This window comes from Artibeus jamaicensis, unplaced genomic scaffold, assembly GCF_021234435.1.
Source record: "Artibeus jamaicensis isolate MK-2021 breed Jamaican fruit bat unplaced genomic scaffold, CSHL_Jam_final contig_354, whole genome shotgun sequence".
NCBI classification, from domain to species: Eukaryota; Metazoa; Chordata; class Mammalia; order Chiroptera; family Phyllostomidae; genus Artibeus; species Artibeus jamaicensis.
This window is the reverse complement of record NW_026521803.1, coordinates 45013029-45039162: the sequence shown is the minus strand read 5'-3', so window position 1 is coordinate 45039162 and position 26134 is coordinate 45013029. Positions and strand designations below refer to the sequence as shown.

General features: G+C 59.2%; 1 protein-coding gene across 1 annotated transcript in view; it reads right to left on the bottom strand.

Moving 5' to 3' along the window:
* Window positions 1-3378: 3378 nt before the first annotated feature.
* Window positions 3379-26134, bottom strand: part of ZNF407 (zinc finger protein 407) — a 298073-nt gene continuing 275317 nt past the window's right edge. The window contains exon 9 of the mRNA XM_037145755.2: window positions 3379-5655. Within this exon, the coding sequence (XP_037001650.2) occupies window positions 4361-5655 (1295 nt within the window). The 3' untranslated portion in view covers window positions 3379-4360. The remainder of the gene's footprint in view (window positions 5656-26134) is intronic.

Genomic DNA, 26134 nt, shown 5'->3' with positions numbered 1-26134 from the left:
ACGTGCGTGCATCTGAGCACAGCGCCCGGCAAGGGGCGGGCCCGCGTGCCCCGTGGGCCGTGCAGGGACGGTCTTCCACGAGGCGGGGAGTCCGGCCGGAAGGAGGTGGCTGTGGAGGCGTCAGCAGGTGCGGCATGTGCGGGGCCACGGGGTGAGTGGGCGAAGCTGCGACTAGGGGAGTGCACTGAATTCTGGGACTGGGCCGTGGTGACGCCGCGCTCACCAGTGACCGCTCCCATGCCCGGCCTGCTCCCGGGCAAGGCAGTGACGTCACGTGCCTGGCACCCACCGGGGAGGGGACCTGAGACCCGGGGCTGGGCTGTGGGCCCCCAAGTGTCGAAGGACCAAGGCTCCTTGCCGCACGCTCACGTCTCCGGATGAAGCCTCCGGTGCTGCCCCCTCTCTCCAGACCCGGAGCCCGACTGGTGTGGCAGCTCCGCCCCGTGAGCGGGACGCTCCGTCTGCACTTTGCTGGGGGGCACCCGGGCTGCGGGTGTCAACACGTGGGGCCCCAGCTGCACCTCGGGTGGCACGAGGGCACCTCCTCCACCCAGACCCCGCCCTGAGGACCACCCTGGTCCCGGGAACGTTTGCAAGTTGGTTCTACGCTTTGAGCCGTTTCCAATTTCTGCCTCCTGGATATTTAGAAAAAAAGTGTTTTTGTCCAACTTGTTGGGCTGGAAATGGATCACCCAGGACAAAGAGACCGCAGAGTGGGGCTTGTGGGAGGCCGGGCGGTCTGCACCCCGTGCCCGGGCGGCCCGCCGTCTCCCGCCACCGCTTCCCTCGCCGTTTGTTCCACAGGGTTCTTTTCCGTGGCGAGGCCACATTGCCCTGAAGACTGAGCTCCAAGGATGGAACCCGCTCTTGCTCCCCCGTGGGGATGCCAGGTCCGCTGCTGCACTCTGGCCTTGCGGGTGCACGTGTGGGCACGGGTGACAGGGGGCGGGGGCCAGGCCCGGCCTGCACCCCACGCCAGGCACGCACGGCCCCCTCCGCCTGCTCCTCCCCGGCCTGGCTCTCTGCCCTCTCCTTGTCTGTAGTCACGCGGCAACGCCAGGTTTTCCCGCCAGCCCCCGCCATGCCTCCAAGTGGCTTTTCAGTGTCAGGCCGATCAGGAAATTAACTCGTCACGCGGTGACAGCTGCTAATTTTTCCCCTCGCATGTCAGATGGATCGCCTGCTGAAGCTGAGAATGAGTCACCCATCCCCGATTAGAAGGTGCTTCCGAAACCTGTAACTGCCACCCGAGCTAACTTTCTCCTCCACGTGAGACGGTGTCACCCTGGAGGAGAAACGAGCGGCGCTCCTCAACACGGAACCGGAGCAGGCTGCCGAAGTGAGCCGCACACTCTGAGACGACGGGCTAACGTCGGGCGGGAAAAGAAGTGGAAACACACAGCTTCTTCCAGTTTGCTAAGTAAGTGGCCTTTCTTGTTCCTCAATTCTCTTCCTGGAACGAACTCTGGGTGGGGACACTAGGCTGTTTCCCCTTAGTCTTTTCCTCCAGACGCCATCGCTTCACCTCTGTGCTTGGGAGCACAGAGCTCTCGGACCCGAGGACCATGACACCGCACGGGGTCCGTGGGGCCTGGGCACCGTGTCCTGGGCAGAGGGGCTTCTCTGCAGAGAGAGCGGGTGGGGGTAGGGTGGGGGTGAGGCTGTGAACCCGGGCCTGACCATGGCCCGGGCCTGGTGGGCAGCCCCATGGGTGACTGCCGCCAAGCCTGGCCCCGAGGGGTCTGCCATGACGTGTTGGGGGTGGGGGTCTGCACGTTCCCCGTGGGGCTGACAGGCGGCAGCGGGCTTTGGGTGCTGCTGACCCAACCTGAACACTCTCACTTGGTGTTCGGAGAGACCCCGGCAGTTTAAAGGACGTTCCCTGCATCTCTCCGTGACTCGGGCCTGCCTGCCTGCGTGTTTCTGTGGCGGTGCGGGGGTGGGGCGTCCCCTCCCTCCGCTCCATCCCGCTGAGGGAGGCCGGCAGCCGCCTGCGGGGGCGCCAAGGCACCGCATCCCAGTGACCCGTGTGGCTGCGCTTCTCCTCCTCGTGGAAGCCGCCGTTTCCGCCCCACGGCCCTGCGTGCAGGCGCGTGGGCCCCCGTCTGCTGTGGAAGGGGAGTGCTGACCCGAGTCTCGGGTTCACCCAGGCAGGGTGGCCAGCCCTCCTCGCCTGCCCACCACACGTCCCTGGGGCACGGTCATTGCGTTGGGTGGGGCTGGGCACCCAGGGGGCCTGTGTGGATTACAGCCTCCGGGCCGCAGCCCTTCACTTGGTTTTTTACTTAAAAGGCTCTCTTGCAGGCCCAGCAGAAACTTCAGCTGTGAGCTGGCACGTCGCCGTTATGGGCAAGCTCGCTTCTGGGACCCTAGGGACCCTTCGGTCCTGACAGATGTGCCACAAGAGAGGAGGGAGGGGACCGCCAACCCGCTCCAGCGGCGATCACAGGCTGCAGAGCCCACTGGTCCCTTTGCGGTCCCCGGGGGCCGCGACACACCCTGCACCGTGCTTTCCTGCCAAGGCCGGCTCTTCCCATGTGTGTGCGGCACAGGGGCTAGTTTGACACCGCGGCTGCACGGGTTTGGCAGGGCGTAAACACCCCCAGGACACAGTCATCCCAAGTACGTCAGCAGTGGCACACGGTAGTGTGTGTCACCAGCCTGGACGGGGCGGAAGGGTCAGCAGTGTGGCCTGGCCACAGCGGGGTGGGGTGGGGAGTGAGCATCGAGCCCGCGGCAGGGTGTGGACGTAGGAGTGAGTGAGAAGAAATGCCACCCCTGGAAAACATCCTCCCCTTTTCGTCTTCCTCCCGCACGTGGACGAGGCCTGGAGCGGTGCCTCTTTGTCAGGGTCCCTTCCTGAGCACAATGGTCGCGCCGGCAGGGGGCAGCGTGGAGGACTGAGCGGCCCTGCCACCTTCATGGGGCACGGGCCCGTCACACACAGCTGATCAGGAATGCCGTGCCCAACCTGACACTTTACCTTGTGGTTTGGGGGGCTGCTGTGTGAAGGGAGTGGCCCCCCGGGGACAGGGCCCCGAACCGTGAAGGCGAGGTCCCCCTGCAGCTCGCCCCTACCCTGTCCGCTCGGACGGGGGTCTAAGAGCCACTTCTCCCGGAATGAGGACGGGGCTGACTTCCTCCCTCCTCTCTCCATCTGCTCTCCCGCTCCGCTCCTGTGTACTAGCTGCGACCCAGTGCGTCACTGTCACCGGCCCCTGCCTGGGCCTGTGCCCACCGTTCAGGGTGGGCACGTAGGTGCGTGGTGCTTGGGAAGCCAGCCCACCCGCCCACAGGCAGACGGTGGAGAGGCCCTGCCTCGGACACAGTGAGTCCTCCTCAGTTTCCTCGCTGCCCCTCGGCCGACGGCTGGAAACACAACATCACCGTTCTCTGTTAATGCTGCAATTTTATTTCAAAGAAAAGAGAAACAGAACAAAACAACCTGTGCGCAGCGGGAAGGGATTATTTTACAATTTCGGAAAAGAAAGAAGAGCGATTGTGTCAAGGAACAAACTGTTGGAACGTGAACTTGCGATCGACCCACAGCTGCAGCGGCCCGACTGCGTCCACCACCCACCACACACAGTGCGGGTCCTGGGGGCGGGGCTGCGGGGTGGCCCCCACGTCACTGGTGCGCGCCAGCCACTCACCCATGTGAATGACAAGCAAATCCTGCCAGATGACACCAACACGAACACACATGTCATAAAAGCAAAACGCTGACGTGAACAGTATTTTCCAGACTGCACGCTTCACACGTAGGCTTCGTTGTAGGAAACCAAGTCGAAATTAGAAGCACTGGGCTGCCTTAACCAGGGTACGTTTGAATTAAAAATAACCTTCCAGGCTTTTCTTAGCCTTGGGACTTCTCAGTTTCTTTGTAGCGGGACACAGCCAGAGCCCGCGGATCCACCTGCTGCCAGGAGAGAGCGAACGGCGCAGGAGGTGCACGGCGGGCGCGCTCTGGCCTGGGGGGACGGGACGGGCCGGGCCAGGGTGGGAACTCCGGCAGCTGCAGTCTCCGACCAAACCTACGGCAAGCGTGTGCACGCTGCACGCTGGAATCAAGCCACACGACACCCTGCGCTCACGGTTCCGTCAGAGGCTCGGTGCTTTGCGAGCTGGACCGGGAAGGCGTCTGTGTGTGGTGGGCGGGGGGCGCACGGCAGAGAGCCAGGCCCTCCCAGCACCAGGGGCAGAGCTGGTGTGCCGGGCGGCCTCCTGCCTGTCCAGCCTGCGGCCCTGTGTGCATCCCGAGGGCAGGGCGTGCTGGGGCCCCCTCCGAGCTGCCCCGTCGCTGTCCCCCTCCGGAGCCCTGTGCCCAGTGCCCCGGCGTCTCTCACCCCCAGCCCGTGCCTCAGGCTTCCTGGAGTTCGTGGCTGTCTCTTTGGCTCTGAAGGACAGTGGCTGCCGGGGCACCATCCTGGGTATAAATGACCATGCTGGTCAGCTGCTCGGGCCCCCCGGCCTCGGCGCCCAGCGCGGCCCCGGCCTGCAGCAGCCCCTGTGCACCGGCCGCCGCCTCAAGCACGGTGTGGGAGTACAGGGCCGCTGCCTCCTGTGCGCCCGCAGGCAGCTCGGTCACGATGTAGTGGGTGGCGCCCTCAGGGAAGCCACCCGCGGAGCCCCGCACCATGGCCTGCACCAGCTCCTCGGTGACGACGATCTGCGAGACCTCCCCGTGCGGCCCTGAGGCCGCGGCCTCCTGCACCAGGAGCTGCGCCCCGTCCCGCGCCAGCATGTGCACGGCGCCCTCCTCGTTCACGATGACCTGCGTGACGCCGTCCTTCCCCAGCGGGCCGGCCGTGGCCGCGTCGCACACGGCGAACTGGAGGACGCCTTGCACCACCTTCTTGAAGGCCACCTGGGGCCGCTCCTGCGAGGCGCCGAGGGCCGCGGGCCGGACCACCTGGGTCAGCACCTCCAGGGGCTGCGTGGCTGTGCTGTCCTGCACGTCCTGGAACAGGTGGACCTCGGTGGCCTCAGGCCGGGTGGGGGGCGGTGCCTCCGGACCAGGCAGCTGCACCAGCACCTCCTTGTGGCTGCCTCTGGCCACGTCGCCAGCCCCGGCCCCGCCCTCTGCCCCGCCCAGCTCGGAGACAGCACACAGCAGAGCGTCCAAGGCAGAGGCGGCATCGGGCTGGGCCCCGGGGGCCTCGCCGAGGTCCAGGAGCTCCTGCTTGCTCACCTGCTGTATCATGGTGCTGCCGGGGCTGAGGGGCTCGGCCCCGGGGCCTTCCACCGAGCCCCCGACCACCACCACCTGTGTGGCCTCCTCAGCCACCTGCTCCGGCAGGACGGGCTCAGGGGCCCCGCCGCCCACGTGCGCCCCGCTGGGACTCGTGGCGATGACCTGCCCATCTTCGGTGATGTGTACCACTCGGGCCACCTGGCCGGCCAGCGCCAGTGTCTGCAGCGTGGCCGCGGCCGTCTCCTCCACAGAGGCGTCCAGGGCGAAGTCCCCGTCGTAGCCCTGGATGATGATGACCTGCTGGACCTGCTCAGGTGCTGCCAGCCTCCGGCCGCCCCGCAGGGGCCTGTCTGCCACGGGGGCCTCCTCCGCCAGTGCAGCTGCGGTGAACGGGCTGTCCGTCTCCACGAACGTGGCTCCCTGGCCCTTCAGGCGGCACTCGTAGGACTTGGACACGATGCCTGTGGGAGACAGGGGCGGTTAGAGCCAGCAGAACGCGCCCCGGTCTCACAGTGGGTAAGACCATTCTTCCGCAGACACCGTCGGCCTCCGTGGAGGCGGGACCGTGCAACCCCGAACCACGCTCACGGGTGGCTGCCCGCGGGGACCCGACAGGTGCTCTGGACCCTCCGCACTCCTGCTCTGACGCCCTGACGGCGGATTCAGGGCCCTGCCCTGGGAGGGAGCCAGCCCCACGCCACACACCGCCTGTGGTCTCTGACAGACACGTGCTGCCTGGGGAGAAGGGAAGATCAGACGCAGCATCACCTGGCCAAAGGAAGGTCCCTTTTCAATGCCCACTGTTAGACGGGGGGGGGGGGGGGGGGGGGGGGGGTGTTCAAGCAAAGGGAGGAAAAGCCCGCCCGTCAGTGAGCACCGCGGCGGGGTCAACGCACCAAGCAGCCACCCGCTTCGAGGAAAGAAGCCTGCCTGCCCTGCGTGGGCTGCTGGCTCCGGGCCCGGGACGAGGGCTGTCCTCTGGGTGGTGGACTGGACACTCCAGGGGCAGAGCCAGACCGTGGAGGGGCCCGGTGGGCACGCAGCCCCACGCCCACTGTCGTCTGAGGCACAGGCTGGTGCTCAGTAACCGAACCGACTGACACACACGTGAGAGCCCTAATCTCTACTTTCCTGGAAAGGGACTGGCTCTCCCAACAGGCTCCAGTTTTCTTCTTCAACCCCCAAAGCTTCCCTCGGTCTTCTCAGCACCCCCTTCCTGCCTCCACCAGGACGATCTAGGAACCAGGTCCACTAGGCCCGCGTCTCTCCGGCAACTGCACGGCCGAAACGGTCCACTTCACTCCCTCCAATGCGGGTGGTTTTGTAAAGGGCAAACTTCCCTACAGAGGGAAGGACTTAGAAGGTTAGATGACTTATTGCTTTCGCTCCTTAAACAGGAGCCGTTCTGTGGACACCACCAGTGCCGCCCCGAAAGAAAGTCTCCCACCCCAGCCGGCTCTGAGCACGGGCCGCAGCAGGGCCGCCCTGGGGTTCAGCTCTCAGCGGGGACCACGGAAGCTGTGGAGCCACGCGGCTGCGAGGATCTGTCTGGCTCCGACCCCGCGGTCCCAGACTTGGAGCTGTGCACCAGGAGTTAGAGACCTGAACTCCTGGCCCAGTGCTCGCACGCTCCCCGCACGTTCGCAGTCGGTCCCCGTGGGCTGCAGAGGGCAGCCCCCCCACCACCGCTCGCTGGCCTGTGCTGGGCCCAGCAGCAGGGGCTTGAGGTGAGTTCTCAGTGTCGACTTTCCGTAACCCATGTTCTTTCAGCCCCGTGAGGACGTGGGCTGTGTAAGTCAATCCATTTTTTAAACCCAGATCAGTGCCAATTCACCTTCTTCTCTCTCAGCAGACTGTCTCGGGCATGACTCTTGGGAGGACCATGGAGTCACAGACTCTTGGGTCTGGAGAAGACCTGTGCAGCCAACCAGGACACTCCACGTCAGTAGCGGGTCCCGCCGGCCCACTTGGGGGCCGCTGAGTCCCGAACAGCAGGGGCCGTGCAGGGCTGGGAGGACGGCGGCGGGGGAACCAGGCTCCTCATCCAGGCAGGAGCAGACTGCCACATCCTGCAGGTGACCAAGCATCCCAGGGTCCAGCGGCACACCTGGGGGACCGTGTGTGCTGCTGGTGGGGGCGCAGACTGGTGCGGCCACTGTGGGAAGGAGTGTGGAGGGTCCCGGAACATGAAAACGGGGTCTGCCTGGTGACCCAGGGATTCCTCCACTGGGTGCAGATGCTTAGAACCCCGGACACTAACTTGAAATAGCCCGTGTCCACTGCAGCGTTACTTCCAATCGCCCGCACGTGGACGCAGCCCAAGGGACCACACGGGTACACGCGTGGATGAGAACCCGCGGCAAACACACACAATAGAGCACCGCTCGGCCCTAAAAACGACGAAATCTCATCTTTTGCGAACGCGTGGAGGAGCCTGGAGCATGTCGTGCCAAGTGCAGTGAGCCAGTCGGACGGACACAAGTGCCCTGTGACCTCACTCACGCGTGGGGCCGAATGAACGGAGTAAATAAAGCAGAACCGGACCCCCAGAGAACAGGCTGGTGCCGGGAGCGTCAGGGACACTGTGTGCAGTGCTGCACCCGAGACTGGTACAAAGTGACGCTGGGTGTCAACGCAGTTGAAAACCATGAAACAGAAGTGAACGGCTCACCTGACTGGGGACAGACCCTGCCTCCGTTTTCTCTCCGTCACTCTCCGAGCACAGAAGACGGCAGGGCCCCTGAATCTCGGGAACAGGTGAGCGTCATGGGCACCGTCAGAGCTCACCTGTGTGCTCCCCCTTGGCAGCCTCACAAGAACACAGGGTCTGTGGCTTCTGGGGGTTCAAAGGTCAGCAGGGCCGTGAGCCGGGCTAAAGCACAGGGGGGACCCCACGAAACACGGGCTGGCTCCCGTGTGGGTGCTTGACCCGAGCCTCACGCTGCTTCTCAGCTCCGACCCTCAGAGGCCTGCTCGGCTGGGAGTGGGGAGGCCTCTGCCGCCCACGGTCAGTGTGCCGCCCACTGGGCCTGGCCCGCCTGCCTGGCAGGCTTGCCGTCCACCCGCTGGGTGATCCTGTGGCTCCCCATCTCGTGGGGCATCTGCGTGCCTCAGGATACCTGGCCTGCCCACTTGGATTCTGCCTCTGCTGTCCTCCACAGCTCTAGACTTCCTTTAATTTCAAGGTCACTTTTGATCTAACTCTGAGTGTGGTAAAAAAGAGAGACACAGAGGAAAGGGAGGTGGCCTTCACGTCACCCCTCCCCAGTTATTACTCGAGGGTGCACACTGCCTTCCCATCAAACAGGAGGGACAACTGCCACGGGACGACACACGTCCCATTCTCGGGACAACTCCGGGGAGGTGCCGCAAGCTGAGGGACAGCAATCCCCCGCCGTCCGCACTGGACAGAGGGCCACCTGCTGCCCAGGTGTGCCCGACCCCTCCCGGCACTGGTGACGAGGCTGCCCCGGACTCTGTCCGCATTTACCGGAATCCAGAGGTGGGCAACACCACTTCCGGACCGTTAGCATGACCTGCACAGGTGAACATGGCTTTGAACACAGTGTCACCATGGCGTGACGGAGCATCACTGTGCCGCCATCTCCACCGCGCCAGAGCCCGCTTCTGTCCAGCACGGCTCCTAAACGTGAGTGCGGCCCCTCTTTGACTCAGCAGTTTAATAACCTTGCGGGAGCCGTCGGCACCGCTCTGGAAGGCTGCACCTGTGCGACGGGACGGCCCGAGCCGGGCTCTCCCACCGAGGCACCTTCCGCTCTGACCTGAGCAAGTCCGCACGTCACCTACACTAGTGCGAGTCTCTGCTGTGACTTCAGTTCTGGCAGCCGGGGCCCAGGAAGTCACCGGGCACGCCGACTTCCCTGTCTGAGCTGGTTCCTGCGTGTGCAGACCGGGGAGCTCACCCGCACGCGTGACCGACGGGTGCGGTTTCGGCCCAGGAGCTCTGCCCCGCGGCACAGTGGCACGTCTCACAGAGCACGTGGGTTGCACTGCTCAAGGGGCAGTGACAGCAGCTCCTCGTGGGCGAGTTGGAGGCAGCCCTTCGGGCTGGTTCCCGCAGGACGGGGTGCGGCCCTGCGCAGCAGGGTGAGTGTGGGCGAGAGGCAGCCCGAGCCTGCTCGGGCAGTTCCAGCACACCCCACACACGCTCCCTGCCGGTGCGCGGGGCCCAGGGCACCCTTGCAGCTCTGTGGAAGTGGGAGGGGTCCCGAGAGGGCTGAGAATGGGCTTTGGGGGAAGTGCCCCCTCCTGCGGCCGGGAAGCTCGGTTCCTCCTCCTGCGTCCTTTCCGCCTCCAGGACCAGCAAACTCGAGCGGCCGCCAGCGGCTGTGCCCCGGGAGGCTGCAGGCGGGGCTGGTCCCTGCCTGCCTCCGGGTGGGGGGTGCCATTCTCTCCTCCCGGTCGTCATTCTCCCACAGAATAAATACCTTATGCCTTTGTTAAGCTTACATTTAATTAAAACGTACAGAATTTGTGCAGTAAATGCGAATGAAACAAATAAAACAAGGGCCCCCTCTCTTGAAGGCATACGTTGTGAATGAAAAATGTCATTACAGACTAAAAAATTTTGCAGTAAACAGGGCCTACAGAGAGAAGTTCCCCTGTAATGACACCTATAAAATACACAAATGGCACTTTTAGTACCATCCTGAATATGGCGCTTTCTGCGCTCCACACACAATCTAAATGGTCTGATCATAGAGCATAATACTCCACGGGGCTTATAGAACAATCAATGGTCCATAAAATGATGTATTTATCCAATAGCGGGCTCGGCAGTCCCTGGCAGGTGACATTGCAGGACATGGGCCGGCCTCCGCTCGAGACGCCGGCTGTAAAACTCACGCAACACTCACTCCAACAACTTCATCTCGCCTGCGTCAAGTAATTGGCTGGAGCCACAGCTTGGTTTAAAAAAGACTTGTAATAAAAATTCATAGAATTTTCAGGAGAACGAAAGCCGATGACAATAGAAAGGTCACATTGTGTCTCCACTAAAGGGGTCAAGGGTTGCCAGCAGCTCTAAAATGAGAGCAGATTTCATGCATCGAGTAGCAGTAAAGACGGCGTCACAGAGACACGTGTGCTGGGGAGGCGGGCTCACACCGCCGAGCGCCCACCGCTGCGGCGGCCCTGACTTCCCATTTCTGAACTGCTCCCCAGAAGGCCCTCCGCGTCTGTGGCGGGCTCGGCCACGCCTCGGATGTGCGTGCGTCAGGCTGCGTGTTTCTGGAGGATGCCGGGCTCAAAGACGCTGTCTGGCTGGTTGTCATAAGCCCTGAATGTGATGAGGTTTAGGAAGCAATGCTCTTCGTGTAGAAGTTGGGGGCACGCATGCATGTGATTCTTAAGCCACATTTAATTTTTCTCAGCTTCCATTTTAAAATGTAATTTTAACAAGAATGCTAAGAAATCATACTTAACGTCTATTACAATGAAACAATATTAACAGATTATGTTAATAAATTAGAGCCATATTTTAATGTCACAAAAGCTTATAAGTTTCTCAAGTAAAAGCAGGAAAAATGACAAATTAAAATTCAATGAAATATAACCTTCTAGAAATTTCAAAGCAAGAAATAAATTATTCTTGCAGTGGCAGGCACCAATAGGTTAGAAATCAATAACGAGAACTGCTCTGTGATGTGCTCAGGTTGTGGACAATAATAATTCCCTGGCACACGACCCAAGGAGGCTCCGGGAGACCCCCGGGTGCAGGGGGGCAAGCCTCCCACACTCGCCCGGCACAGGGAGGGTGCGCGCCCCACACGCAACACTCTGCACGCAAAGCCCCGGGTCTGCGATGGCGACACAGGTCCCAGCCACCTCTCGGCCTCACGTCCCCACGCTGAAACGGCCACCTCACCAGCGTTCTGCCCCGAGAACAGACGACGGCCAGCCCCTGTAACGGTCCATCTCCGGGGCGCCCGGAGCACCCTGCTCAGTGGCCGCTGGGACGGTGCAGGTGGCTGCGGACACGGAGCTGCCGTTCACTGTCGGGGCGGCCACGCTGCCTCCCACTGGTCTCAGGTGTCAGCCTCCCTGCGCGGGGAGGGTCTTGCTCAGATCAGAAATCGACGGGCCGACTGCGGCGTCACCGCTGTGGTGGCTCCAGGTGTCGTGTCCGGCCTGGTGCTCTCAACAAGGACTCCCTTCCACGCGTCTGCGCAGGACTCGGGGCGGCGACGGAGCCGCCGTTGCAGGTGTGAGGGAGCTTAGGAGGCTGCGCGCCAGGAAGAGGTGAAACCTGCTGGCCCACAGCTGCTTCGCTGGGGCAGCATGGACGCGGGTCAGTCCCAGCAGTGCAGTCTGGGGAGAGGCCCCGTGGCGGGCAGCTGGTGTTCTGACCGGCAGAGGGGCCGTTTGCTGCACATGAAACGGACGAACACAGCTCCGCTTTTTACTGCGTTTACAATACTCAATGGTCTGATTACCTTGTGGCCAGAACCCGGCTCGGTGCTCCCCAGCTGTGCCGTGGCCTGACAGCAACAGGCAGGCGTGGGAACAGGGGTGCTGAGGGCCCGTCCACTCATGAGGGAGGCGGGAAGAGCCCGCCGCCCCGCAGTGAGTGGGGGCCCTGACCCAGAGCGGTGCAGTCCGCACAAGGTCCTGGGTCCCTGTGCCTGCTCCCTCCCCACACCTGTGTCCAGGACCCGACGGCCTCCTGTCTGGGCACCAGGCGCTGAACAGGGCCGCGGGGCCACGTCCTGGGGCTGCGCTCAAGGCCTGCCTGGGGGTCCGGGCCCACCCATGTGGTCGCCACCACTCTGCCCAGCTCACCAGAGCCCCCGAGGGACAGAGGCTGGGTGAGCTTTGGCGAGCAGGTGCCAGTGGACGACACAGCGCCAAGGAAGGGCTGCTGCCGCAGGAAGTGAGAGGCCGCCCAGCCCGACTGAAGGGCCAGAGAGAGAGGAGGCGGCCCGACGCCACCGTGACCCCGCCCCCACCGTGACCCCGCCCCCACCGTGACCCCGCCCCTACAGCGCGCCCACCGAATTCAACCGCGCACCAAGGCCGAACGTGGCAGGTCCCGCTCGTGGGAAAACGCAGTTTTAATCGATGACCTTCCCTGGGGAAATGCATGCAACTGCGCCTCTGCTTCGTGACTTTGAACTGTGACTTGCATCAGCTCAAATCGCCGTCCAACGCATGAAATTAACCATCAGGAAACACCTCACAATGGGGGGGGGGGCCTGTGGCACCTCCATCTGAAAACTGGTTAAGAGATAATGTTCAAATCTCAAAACTTCCAAGTATTCATAAAATAGGGAAAAAGCGAGACCCACAGTGGGACAGCGGCAGATGCAGGACCACACGAGCGGAGTCACAGAAACAGTGTGGAGGGCCACCGCTTCCGAGGGTGGGCCCTGCGGACAGGGGTCCTGTCCGAGCCCCTGCTGCACGGCTGCTGTGTGTCACAGGGACCCTGCTGTCACCGTGCCCACGCCTGTGCCCGTGCCTCCGCACGTGGGGGACAGTGATGAGCGCGCCTGGACACCGACAGTCCCCATCGACGGAGCTGCACATTAATCACCGCGCTGACGACGCTGTGCGAAGGGCTTGCTGAGCTGAGGTGCAGACACGGGCCCCATGAATACGAGTCCCTGTGTGACCAGCGCCCGGGGCACGCGGGGGCAGGTTTACGAGCAGAGGGAGCAGGAGAAGCCTGCAGACAAGCGCATCCCATAATTAGGGCAAAAGCCAAAAGCACGTTAGTCCACAATGGCAAGGGCACCTAAACTGTTACCTCAAGATCTGAAGGTGAGCCTGCTTAATTCACTGCTGCTTCCTTTGTTATTAAGAAAACATAATTGTTCCAAATAATTAGCACTGGAGAACATCACCAGCTGACAACAAAATTACAGAAACCTTCATACTCGGCGCCTCTGTGGGCTGCAAGGAGCCGTTTCCGACCCTGACCTGTGAGGCGAGGCACTGCCCGGGGACCGCCTCTCCGCCTCGGGTCACGGCCCCGCCTCTCCGGAGTGTCCCTGATAGAGTGGCCGAGGACGTTCACAGCTGCCACGCAAAAGAGCGGCACCCCATGCAAGTCCTGAAGGAGGAGGAGACACAGTAACTGAAAGGTGGGTGTTAGGGGCACATGCAACCCCTGGCCCCCATGGAGAAACCCGCAACAGCACCTCTCAGGCCCCTCCGTGGGGCCGCCATCCCTCAGAAACCAGAGCGCCCCCTTTCTCGCCCCGAGATGCCCACGGTGACTTTGTGTCTGGCACTTCCTCCTTTCCACGCCGTCTCTGTAATAATTACTCAGTTCCCTTCAGCACATAGTAATTGACAGCTACCACGTTTTTTACTAGTGCCAGAAAAAGTAGGGCATGCATCGGCTGGTTCCTCCTGACTGGCGTTCTGGCGGGCAGAGGGGGACAAGGACAGGGGCGCGCCCCAGCTTTGGAGGCTCTGAACCAGACCCCCCGCTTGCCAGAAGCCGCTGTGCTCACCTCCCGTGGAGAAAACCCGACACAGTGTGGGGGGGGCCTCTACCCTGCCTGGGACCCAGCTTACTGATCACGTGCCATGTGGCCAACGAGACTGTGCTGGAATAATCTAGTAACTTTGTAATCAGCAATGCATTTGCAGTTACTCTGGAAATTCTTCTAATGCTAACACAGTTTGGCTGATGTACCCACAAAGCTTCATGTTTCATCCCACAAGGGATAACTTTGATTACTCTGGTAATTAATGACGCTGGAGAGTAATACGGATTTTCTGTTAAGATTTGAGTTTGAAGTTAATTAGTCTTCACGTTATGATTTGCTGATTAATTATGGATATTTAGTTATAAAGAGTGATGTTAATTATTAATCTCAAAAAAATCATCTAGTGTAATTAACTAAGACTCTGACATCAGTTGAAATCCCCACTGAGGACGGCTCCCCAGTCACCAGTGACCGGGCGGCACAGGGAGCGCAGCCCTGCCCGGGGCGCTGGCCCCAGGTGCCCTCAGTGTGTGCCCTGTGCAGGGCCCTATCTGCGGCGACGAGAGCCCCGGGAGCACCGGTCCGTCACCGCCTGGGTGCCCTGCTGGATGGTGGCTCAGCCCCGAGCAGTGCTGGCCCTTGGGGTCGACGGGCTTCATTAGCTCCGAGACTCGGAAGTGAACTTCAGTGCCGCTGGGGCCTTGGTTTGCGGCGGCAGCAGCTCTCCAAGCCGCGGAGACAGCGGCAGGCACGTTAGGTAGTGTCATAGTTCCCATAGCCCCATAGCCTGAAGTCGCCTTCATGGTTAAAAAGTTCTTTCTTCACCCCCCCCCCGCAATCTGTCACCTACACTCTGTTACCCCAAAGCAGGGAGGGCGTGACTAAGAAAAAGGGTGGGACCAAAAGTCTGTCAGCCCCTCGCTGGCCCCGAACCTCCCCGTCGCAGAGGCTCTGAACAGGAGTCTGCTGACGTGATCTGTGGATCATCCTGACGATATTTATCCTCCATTTACCTATATGAGCCAATAGGATGGTATTTATTGCTCAGAATGGCTAAATATAGACTGCTCTGGAGCACCGGCACCGTGGTGGGGGTTTTGCTCTCATTTCCGTCTTCAGACTGACGAGCGGGAGGCCCCTGATGAAGGCCTCCTTCCATCTGCACGTCTGTGTGCGTGCGGCAGTGTAAATATTTAGCGGCGGCGGAGTCGGCTTGTGATTTCGCCCAGATGGACTGATTGACGCCTTCGCCCGACGTTGCCAAAGACAAGCCTCGCGGTTACATAAGCAACTCCCCTCTCCCTTCCTGAGGAGCAGAGAGAGGGCCAAAGGCAGCCACCCCAGAATAGTAGGGACACCTCCGGGATCAGCTGACAAGTCTGAGGGATAAATAAAATATGGTACTTAAATTATTACCACTTTACTTCCATGAATCACGGGATTAAAGCTTTCACTTCTAAAGTACATATAAATTGCAGGGTTTCTTACGTCTGTAATTTGCGAGAATCCGAGTTAAAATACCAGCTAATCAGTCAGCCCGCATTCACCTTGGGGAGTGTGCCACCCTTCCCTGTCATTTTTGTAAATTGCATGCCTAAGCCCCCATGTTATTTTGAGAAGAAAAGTCACTCGCTGTCAATAACATGCACTGCAGTCTAGTTAAAACAACATTTGTTAGGATTTCATCGCAAGCGCACCCTCCTTTGAAGTTTAGACAGAGCGCTCGGGAGAAATTCCGGGGACAGAGGACAAATCCCTCTCCTGACCTGGGTGTGAATGGGGCGGCTCCGGTCCCCTCAGGTGTGTCGTCTGGCACACTGCCGGGACCGACTCCCTTCGGTGAGACACCTCGGGCGCCAGGCTCAGCAAGGAGCTGGGTGACCCCCCCGCCCCGTGCCCCACAGTGCGGCTGTGTTTTCTGTCTGCGTTGTTCTCTGCCACGGGATCGCCATGACGCAGAAGTCAAGGGTGGCAGTGTTTTCCTCGCAGCGGCTGTCAGCCAGGTGCCAAGGTGGGTAAGAAGGTGGGTCAGCGCCTGCTGAAACTCAGAATGGGCTCGGGGACCCCCAGCACCGCCCCGCCTCAGGCGGCTCTGCGCAGCCCCGAGACTGCAGAGGGCGAGACGCCCAGGGACGTGCTGCGAGGCCCTCTCACGGCTCCTTCCGCTTTGGGAGAAAAGAGCTGCGCGTTATTTTTGGCACTAGCAGAAGCCACCTGCTGCGGCAATGCTGTGGCCTGCCCGTCCCCCCCACCCCGCCCAGCCCTGCCACCTCTGCTTGCTTGGTTGTCTAGCGACTCGCCCCAACCTGTGTGTGACCCCTGCAGTGACCCAGGAGGGAGGGCAGGCGGGACGTTAACCTCCCTGACGGATCCTGTTCTGGTAGGACGCTCCCTTCGCCACGGCCGCTGGGCGAACGGAACCCCCCAGTCGGTCGGAACCAGCACGTGCAGCACGTCCCACGTGTGGGTGGCAGGTGACGCCCACTGGTGATCAGACACACGCGGCACGGCCCCGGGACGCGCTGCCTGGCTGTGACCCGCAGCAGCTTTGGGCGCAGGGCACAGCAGTTTTGGGCCTTCTTGTTTCTAGAACGATTATCCCATGCCTGCTGGCTGCCAGAGGAAAATAAATGTCTAAGGTATCCTATTTGTTGGATGTAATTAGTAACAAATTGGTTATTGATCAGATATGGAGGAGCAAGGTCTGAGGTACAATCTGCTGGCATCTGTTCCACCGGCCACACTGCGCTTCAGTCAATGTGGCTAAACCACTACTTGTTTCGGTTCCAGATCTGAGGGCCAGAAATACTGCAGTCAAACGATGGACAAGGCAAGCGGCCGCTCACTTTGCAGCAGCCCCCCCCCCCTTCTCGGGGCTGTTGGGAGAACCTCCGCGCTCAGAGACGAACCTGCCGTTCGGCTGGATGGGTGGCAACCTCGGGCACCAGAACCAAAGTTGTGAACGGACCGGGCGGCAACCTCGGGCACCAGAACCAAAGTTGTGAACGGACCGGGCGGCAACCTCGGGCACCAGAACCAAAGTTGTGAACGGACCGGGTGGCAACCTCGGGCACCAGAACCAAAGTTGTGAATGGACAGCACTGTCTTCTTTTATGTCACTGAATGTGTCATTGGATAGGAGGGGGGTGCAAAGCATGTGGCCACCCCTCAGCCACAGTGGTGGACTCGGAGCTGGGCCCCGCTACGAACTACAGGAAGGCTGCTGAGGCTGAGTTCTGAGGCGTCGCCCTGGGCGGCGGCAAGTGGGGAGCTTCCCCGCCCCCATGCTGAACATCACCTCCTCTAATGACGTCAAGAGCCCATGACCGTGCCAACTCAGCGCACGCCTGAGTGCCTGAGCCACGGAGACAATGGCCCAGCAAACAGACAATGCGCCGTGTGCAGGCCGACTGCCTGGCACCACGGGACTCTGCCCTGCGGCGACGGACCCATGAGTCTGCACGCTGCTCCCTCCTCCAGAGTCCTGTGCTCCAGGGGTCCAGGCGCCGAGGTGTGTGCAACAAGGTGATGACGGTGCACCCAATCCACACACCTGAAAGTGTTTAGGACTAAATGAGTTTGGGTTTGTAGTCAATGAAATTATATCTATAAAAATAACTAACATTCTACTTTTAAAAATCTCTAAAAATCCAACACAGAGCAGACACTAATGAAATTATTTCACCACTTTTAACACACGGCAGACATCGAGGAGGCCATAAGGCACACTCTGAGAAATAGTGGCCAAGTGCTCGTAGAATAGATACGAAGAAGATATAAGAAATACTGTTTCACCATAAATCCTAATCATCAGGTTGAACGAGATTGGCTCTAGGAGGCTCAGGGAAAGGAGGAGGGACACGGGCACAGTTTTTTGTCACTCTGCCTCTTTACAGAGGCTGTATCCCGCGGGAAGCCCGTGACGGAGATTCCGGAGACAGAAACTCTCCTTCCGAAGCCAGTTCCGGAGATTCCGACTGGGTCTCGGCTGCAACGCTGGGCGTCCCGTGCTGGCCACGGGCCCAGCTATGATGATGAACGCCATTTGTCTGAATTGTCACCGTCCACCTTGGTTCAGCAAACCCTGCGAAGACGGCGTGGAAATAAATGACCGCCCGATCCTTCCCTGGGCTGGCTTCCTGTTACCTGCCCCCTCTCCTCCTTCAGCGCCCTCTGTCCGAACCTCTCCGAGTCTCCAAAAGGGACAGGGGTCTGTTTGTTTTCCACTGGGCCACCACTCTGTTGCTGTTGTGTGCACTAGAGGGCATACGTTCGATTCACTCTTGTGACAGACGAGCGCTTCTGACACAGTGAATTTTCTGCCCAGGAGACAATGAAAACGGAGCTGCCGGAATGCAGTGAGCCTGGAGCCTGGCTCGTGGGGAACCCCGAGTGCCCAAGCCACCCGGGGCCGCTCTGCTGCTCTCGTAGGACCTGGTGAGACCACCAGCCTGGGACTGTGCATGAGGCTTCAAGTGACTGTGCTCACTGAGCAGGTGGGGCCCCCACACCCACGTCAGAGAAGGTTCTGAGTGGAGACTCCGAAGTTACGGCGCAGTAACATGGCCGCCTTGGAACAAACCGGAGGCACGGTGACCCCGTGCGGCTCTGGAGCAGCAGACCAGAGGGGTGCGTGGGGTTCCCTCCTGCCGGTTCTGGGAGACAGGAGGCCGGTCCGCCGAGCCGGGCTCTGCTTCCTTCCCGGCTTCCCCGACGGGGAGACGCACGTGTCCTGGCTGCACAAGCAGGGCCTGTCTGGGGGATTTAAATGAGGGGACAGCACCACAGAGCTTGCTCATGAGCCAGGCTTCTTCTCGAAGGGTAACGCTGGGTGAGCCAGGCTGTAAGGAGGTGCCCAGTGCGGCAAACCCCGGAGGACGTCGCCAACCCCTGCCTCCCCACTCTGGTCCAGGTCCTAGCGGCACTCGGCACAAATGAGTCTGAAACCCCATCACTGACAGTTCCTGCAACATCACCTCCTGCACAACCTGACTTAGGAGAGTGTTCTGTGCTCCTGCCAGAAGCATGGAAGGTACCACTTGACACTCACTGGCTAATCTCCCCTGTGCTAAGATGGATTTTTAATGAAAGTTTAATGAATGATAAATACTCGTTTCTTGATAAATGTTTAATTATGCCAATAATTACCAACTGCTGAAAACTACTGTCGTGTTAATAATGGCACTTTAGTACACAAGCAGTTTCCTGACTCACGGTGCCATTAAAGATCAGAACTCCATCTGTCTAACGCAAACCAGCAAAACAAAAGTCTAATTAATATTTTGATCAATTTTCTCCACACTCTAAAGACTAGCAATACCCTTTGAAAAAAATTTTTATCTGTTTTCTCTTTTATGAAAAATAGGTAAAGAAAAAGGTGCAGAACCATTTTATGATTATGCAAAAAGCAGTTCGAGAGTAAAAAATAGACAAGTTCGGAATCCACTGCCACTATACCTGGCTGCATTACTAAATATAACGACCGTTTTCACAGTACTTAAAGCGATTTTTCAGAAGGATAAGCATTGGGCTGTTTAACAGCAACGTGAACTTCCTTTACAAAGGGGTCCCACCCGGCCCCCAACAGGTGCAGGTGAGATTGGCTGCAGGCTGTCGTGGCAGGTGTGTGGGGCCCGCCAGGTGTGGGAGGGGACAACAGCTGCCAGGTCAGCAAACCCACGATTCTAGGGGCTGGACAGACCTAGAGTTGACGAGTGTTTATTAACGGAAGCAAACTGCTGAAGGGAAACCCCTGTGGCTTTGTGGGTGTGGGTGTAGGGTTGAAGGTCGCAGGGACAGGCAAGAGGACAGAGGACCTGGGGCCACTGGGAGGTGCTGTCTGCGTCCCCGGTGCGAGCGTCACAGCGCGGCAGGGCAGGGCTCCCCCAGCAGCCCCCCTGGCACCGCCTGCCGTCTCAGGTTCCCCATCACAGGACGTGCTCTCAAAAGTCCCCTTGCAGCCGCTCGGTGGGGCCACTTCCAGGTGCGTTTCCTGAGTGGGGCCCGTGTCCCTCAACTGCTCGCACAGTGCCTCGTACGCACTCTGGCCGCGTGCCCCCGCCAGTACTCAGAGAGGAGGGTGTGCCCAGGTGAGTGAGACCGAAGCGCTTCCCTCTGGAACCTCCCCGGCTGCAGGGGTGAGGGCGACGGGCGCACACTGCGAACGCCAGCTGAGGGTTCCTGCTTCCCGTGACTGGCATCTGCAGAGCCAGGTCCTCGGAGGGCCCCCAGCTCCAGTGCAGACGGAGTGACCCACAGTGCAGTGTGAGGGGACGGGCACTCGCGGTCCTTCTGAGCGTGATGCGTGATGATGACGACGGGAGGCCTCCGGCTGCCGCGATTACAGCTGATCGAGTTCATGGGTAAAATGTTTAAACGTCCAGCTTCAACCTTCAAACCCAGGCTCAGACCCCGTGCCCTTGACAGCCTGCGACCAGCCCTGCGCGGGCCGTGCGCTCTCACGGGCACCCTTCCTCCCGGAGCGGTCTCCTGGGACACGCAATCTGACACGCGTGTCTTCAGACGCGCGTCCCTGAGCCACCAGCTCACCCTCACAGGGAGGCTCTCGACGGGCTTCAGCGTCACCGCCCGGCCGGGACGTGCACGCGTGCTCTCGCCCCCTCGGCGGCCTCTGCGTCCCCACCCGCCGCCCCCACCCGCACACGTCGCTCTGAGGCCGCGCGGCCCCTTGTTACTGCAACTGCAGGAGTGTCGCTCGCCGCATCCACGCGTCTCGACACGGTCCACACGAACCCGCATCGGCAGAAACAGGCGGTAATAAGCCACGGACCGAAACAGGCGACTGGCGCAGAAACCAAGGTGCGGAGTGGGGACGGGGGACACATGCTCGTGCTCCGAGTCACAGAGGCAACCGCACAGCAGGTCCCTCGGCGACACGGGGCGCCCCCTCCTGGAGGGCCAGCGCCCTCTCTCCCTCACAGCCGTCTTCCCAAAGCTGAGCGAGTTCGGGTGCCCCTTGCTCTCCACTGCCCACCGGCTGCCTGCCCACGGCCCTCTGTGCCCCGAGGCACTGATCGTGACCGTGTGCAGTTATTTATTTACCCTTGTTCAGACCCAGGATGCAGGCTCCAGGAGGGCACGGACACAGTGCGGGGGCTCACTGTCACCTTGGGCCGTGTGCAGTCCCCGTCAAAGCACCATCACCCGAGGCAGGAGGATGCTTCCGTCACCAGACGTGACCACGCTCAAAACACAACAGAAGGTGTGCGCGTGCCAGCCACGGTCCCCTGGGAGACACAGCAACGTCCCCCACCCCGAACTGCATCATCACAGACGGATCTGCAGGGCCCCCTGTCCCTGAAAGACCTCAGGTCAGTGCGTCACAGGAGCAAGCTGCCCTGGTCCGGCAGAGGGGCCGACTGCTCCTGTGGCCAGTGTTCCTGGTCGCGGACGTAGGGAACCATGGTCTTTCCCGACGTGGCACCTCCTCCTTCACCGACGGGAGACTTCCGCTCGGCCCCCCCACCGACGGGGTGTGCAGGTAATAATCGGAACTACGACACTCAGACGGGGAACGGTGGCTCTGGAGATGGTTCAGTGCCTGGGATGCTGATGGCTGAGGGGGGCTCGTCAGCGTCTCCATATGCTTCGTCCAAGGGCACAAGCAGGGCGGGTGCTGAGCGTGAAGACCAGCGCGGCCGAAGGAGTTCAGGTGAGGACTTTCAGACCCCTGCCGTGTGCCATCACAGACTGAGCCGCGTCCTCGCGGTCCCCTCCCTGCACAGGATGTCGTCCCACGTTCTGTCTGCCCTCGAGGCCCGTCAGCTCCCACCCCAGCTGCGTGTGGGCGATGCTCTACAGAGAGAGACGTGCCGTTTGTGCAGAGTGTCAACACACTCGCCCTGTGCCACCTGCAGGGACCTGAAGCCCACGGCCCCTCCCACCAGGCGGGTGGCCACCTGTGTGGGCCAGCACAGCTGGAAGGGGCTGGAAGAGCTTCCGCACTCGCTGCGGCCTCACTGAGGAGGCGGAGGGGGACCAGGCACCTTGTTCAGAACACGGACAAGCTGCTGAAGGCCTGTCCGTGCTGCACCGGGAGGGGTGGTCACAGCAGGGTTTGGAATCAGGAGGAGCCATTTTTAAAAGCCCCCTTTGCCACCAAAGACAATCTTCAGAGGACTCCTTCCGTGAAACGAGAAGACAGCCCTTCCCCGAATGCCCGCACAGGGGGTTGCGCAGAGACGAGAAGGGAAGGGCCTTTCCCGCCTCGCACGGCCTGCCCCTTGACCCCGCACGGCGCGCACCTCACGGACGGTACATTTATAACACTGCGCTGATATTCAAATGTCCTGTCTGAGGCCGAAGGAAGATTGAGGGCCCTGCTGCTCTGTGGCCAAGATTGAGGAGGTGTCTCCCTGACATTGTTCAAAGTTTATGAAAATATATGAATGCTCAAATGTCATTGGCTTTGCGCCTCCGACAGACTGTGGTTTTATGAGAAATCAGTCTTTTAATCAAAATGATTGAATACCTTAAGGTCGAATCCAAAGATATCAGCTAATATCTAGAAACGTGCTATTTCTGCAAGTTTTGCCAAGCTGTACATATTGTGGTGCATTTTAAAGTGTTAATTTGTGCATTCCATATTGAAAATTGATCTTGAGTTTTAGCTTTTTGTCAAGCAAAAACATATGGTTCCAAGCTCTATGCATTTTACGTGACGGCTGTTGAAACTGTCACATGTGCAGACTTGATAACCAATGTGACACATACGCAAATAATTTGCTTGTTTAGTAACAATTCAAAGATTCATTATTCATGCAAACACGCAGTTTTAAAAACGATCAGATGGAAAGAGTTCCGTTTTGCACAACCGAGTCTGGTGGGTGTGCAAACCCAGATAAAATAAAGCTGGGAACTAAGTGATATTAAACAAATCCAAGAATATGGGTATTTTCAGATAATTATTGAACCAGATGGTGTTTTTTGTTAATTCTGCCATCAGTCTGAGAACTTGATGTCTTACATCTGCACTTGGTAAAATAAATTTTACCACTGACATGATTTCAGTTTTCTTAACATATTTCAATCAGTTTTAAACCAAGATTTGCAAACATCTGCCACAGTGTATGCTGTGAGATGAGATTATTTGAGATAATTCCTTTAAAAATACACACCATTATCCAGAGTTTTTAATTTCTCACTATTTAAACTAAGTCCTCAAGTCTGAGTGTTTAGTAAAAAGGAAAACGAGAATAGGACGGCAGATTGGAAAATGAAGATGGTCCATGGGCCACAGAAAAGCGGTGCTCGCTGGGAGGGGCCCTCCTGGGACTCCGAGCTCCGCACGCCCCAGCCCCGCCTCCACAGAGCCTGCGAGAAGGTTTCTCTCTGCACCCGTCAGCTGGCTTGTCCGGCAGATGATCAGAGCGCGTGCAGGGAAGGCGCTGGGACTTTACCTGCGAGGACTGGGCGGCGGCAAGGGCTGTGAGCCCCGCGCCCTGCCCGAGGCTCTAGCGTCCACAAGGAGCAGCTCAGTGGAGCCACGGCACTACCGAAACACAGGAACCTCCCCGACTGCCTCACCTGTCGAAGGTGACCTTTTCACCAAAGCCCACAAACCAAACCTCCTCTTCCAGCTGAACCGTGAACTCACACCTCCCAGGCAGTAGCCTTCAGCGTCCAGGTTCGACAGTGACCTTCGCCACAGGCCCAGGGCTCTGACGCCGCAGGCCCATCGGTGAGCAGAGCACCTCCCGGAGCAGGGGCTGAGCCAGCACTGTCACCAGGTCGTGGGGTTCCAGTGCGCCCCCCAGTGAGACCTCCGGGGCACTGCTCCTGTGGACACTGAGGACACACCTGTGCACCACCAGCACCCCCACGTGCCCAGAGAGCCCTCATGGCGGATGTGACGCTGCCCGGAGGGTAGCCTTTGGCTGCTCTGGGAGGCAGAGGCAGGGGTCCGCTGGGGGCAGGTGAGGTGAAGGACCCCAGAGTTCAGTGGCTGACTTGGCTGCCTCAGCCCTCCATTACTTACACAAGGTGTTAGGAAAACGTGCCACCGTTAATTATTAATTCTATGGGATACATTATTAATTACATATGCTATAGAACATACATTATTAATTATAACTAAGACTATAATTCACACCAGTTGATCATAACAGTCGATTAGTGTTTGTTAATTATAGTACTTGATAACAAACTCACAGTTACTAAGTCAAGGCCCCCCACGTGATATGTGCTAAGTGGTAACTCGTACCCGCATTATCTCACTGCTGTATCTCAGGTGGCACACTCTACATTGTCCCCAGTTGACAGACGGGTAAGTTCAAGGTCGGAGTGGTCAGGTCGCTGCCCCAGCCCTGCAGGATCTACACTGGTCTGTCTGCCTCCGGAGCTGTGGCCCCCCCAGCCCATGGGACTCAGCCTATAGCAGCTGTGACCCCCAGAGTGACGGGGCCAGGCGCACACGCCCTGCCCCCCAGGCCACGACACCGATGTGGCTCTAACAAGCGGCTCTGCTCCCGTCTCCCTCCTCACCCCTTTCTCACATCCAAGGGAAGGAGCACACGGAAGGTTCTGGCTCCACGTCATCGAGGTGTCTTCCGAGCGGGCTGCGACAGGGAACCGCCACCTGCAGTCGCCGCACCAGCCCCAGGCTGCTTCTGCTCTGCTCCCGCCCACTGGCTACAGAGAGGGCTTCTCGCTGCCTTGGCAGACAGGAGCGAGCTTGACCCGGCACCGCGGCAGTGCCGGCCCCCCCGGGGTGTCCGGGCGCTGTTTTCAACCCCCCCCCCGAGGTCCACCCGCCCCCGTTCCCACCTGCCACCCACCGCTCCTGCCCACCCGTGTGGGGGGTCCTAGTGTTCTTCCGCTTAATCAGTCGGAGCTTTTTATAAAAAACGATATAAAACGTTACTGTGTCATTTGATTAAAAGATATTTTCTCAGTCTTCCAGTTGCCTTTGTACTTTGGGAACTTCGGACAACATTTAGCTTATTGTGGAGCTGAATCGCTGTTCCTTTGTTATTTCTAATACCTGTTAAAGTTCTGGGAAAATTTTCTCAGCAGGATTTTCATCTCTTTCCTATTACATTTCTATATAAACTTCTATTTCTTACTGTTATACTTAACTCTGCAGTGTAAGAACGTTCATCTTCGTGAACTTCGTCCAGTGAAACTTTCAATGGACTGTCTGCCATTCTGACCCGTCTTACTGAATATGAAATCACATGTCCCTTCCACACTGGTTGGAGAGTCCTCTGTGAGAATGTGTGTGCACACACGACACACACACACACGCACACACGAATGCACAGACACTTTATTCGATTCTGAACACCAGACTCTGCTTCTGATGACTCTACCTGACCTGCTTGCCTCCTGATCTACTGTTCATCTCCTGGCAGCCATTTCACTGAGCGGTTTGCTTCAGTTTTAAAATCTGCCCAGAGCTTTCCGGGAGAGCACACAGTGCTGGAGGAGCGGGCTGGGTCTCCAACCCCTCTCCGAGGCAGGGCGACGCGGGGCTTGGACAGCGGGACTCGGACGAAGACGCCCCGCTCTCCTTACACCGACGCACGGCACGTGCGTTGTAACTCTGAACGACTGCGAGGAGCCTCCTGTGAGATCAAGGAGTTTCCTTCCTTCCAGCAGGTGTCGGGACTCTGGCGAAGCGACTGCAGCCACTGAACTGAGTGTGTCACCTGGAAAGTGCTCTGTGGGCTGCCAAGTCCTTCCCCGACACCTGTCAGTGTCTCTCACTCAGTAGGGGTGATGGAAAACTGCACGTTATTTTACCAAGGTCTCCAAGGGAGTGAGACCTTTTCTTTTCTGCACCCGAAGCAGTGCAGTTGCTGAACAAACACCTGCAGAAGAAACACGTGACTGGCCGGGCCCCACCCCCCAGCCCTTCACCCTGCCGGTGGCCAGAGCGCTGGAGCGGGCGGCCTGCCCGGGCCCTGGCAAACACGGGCACTGCAACGACATCCTTCCACTTGGCCTTCAGGGCAACTGTCTACGTAGCCTCCTGCTTCTCCCTGTCCAACTACTCCAGCTTTGGTGAAATAGAGGTGTTATTCACAGTAGTGGCGCCAGGTAAAAAGACGCCAGCATGAACACTGATGTCATTCTATTGTGGAAAACTGGAAACGTAAGACAAAAATGTAATTTTACTCTAACTGGACCAGGAGAAAACTCATAGAATGAAAAGCACTCTCGTTATAATAGGCTTGGTTGAACCGTACTTCTTACCAATACTCTTAGCCTGAATTCCTTATCTGTGGTGGAGCAGGTTTGAAATTAATGTAGTAGATCCTTGTTAATCTCCCCATGCCAGTACGCTCACCTGCCATGTAAGAAAAGTCACTCCCCAAACGAGTCTGGAGTTCAGATCAACGGGGGCGCTCTTCGCGACGCCTGGATCTGAGGGGCAGCCTCAGGGACAGAGGTGTCGGTGGTGAGCGTCACGATAATCCTAACCCTGAAATGCGCCAAAACTCCACAGTGCTTTCAGCGA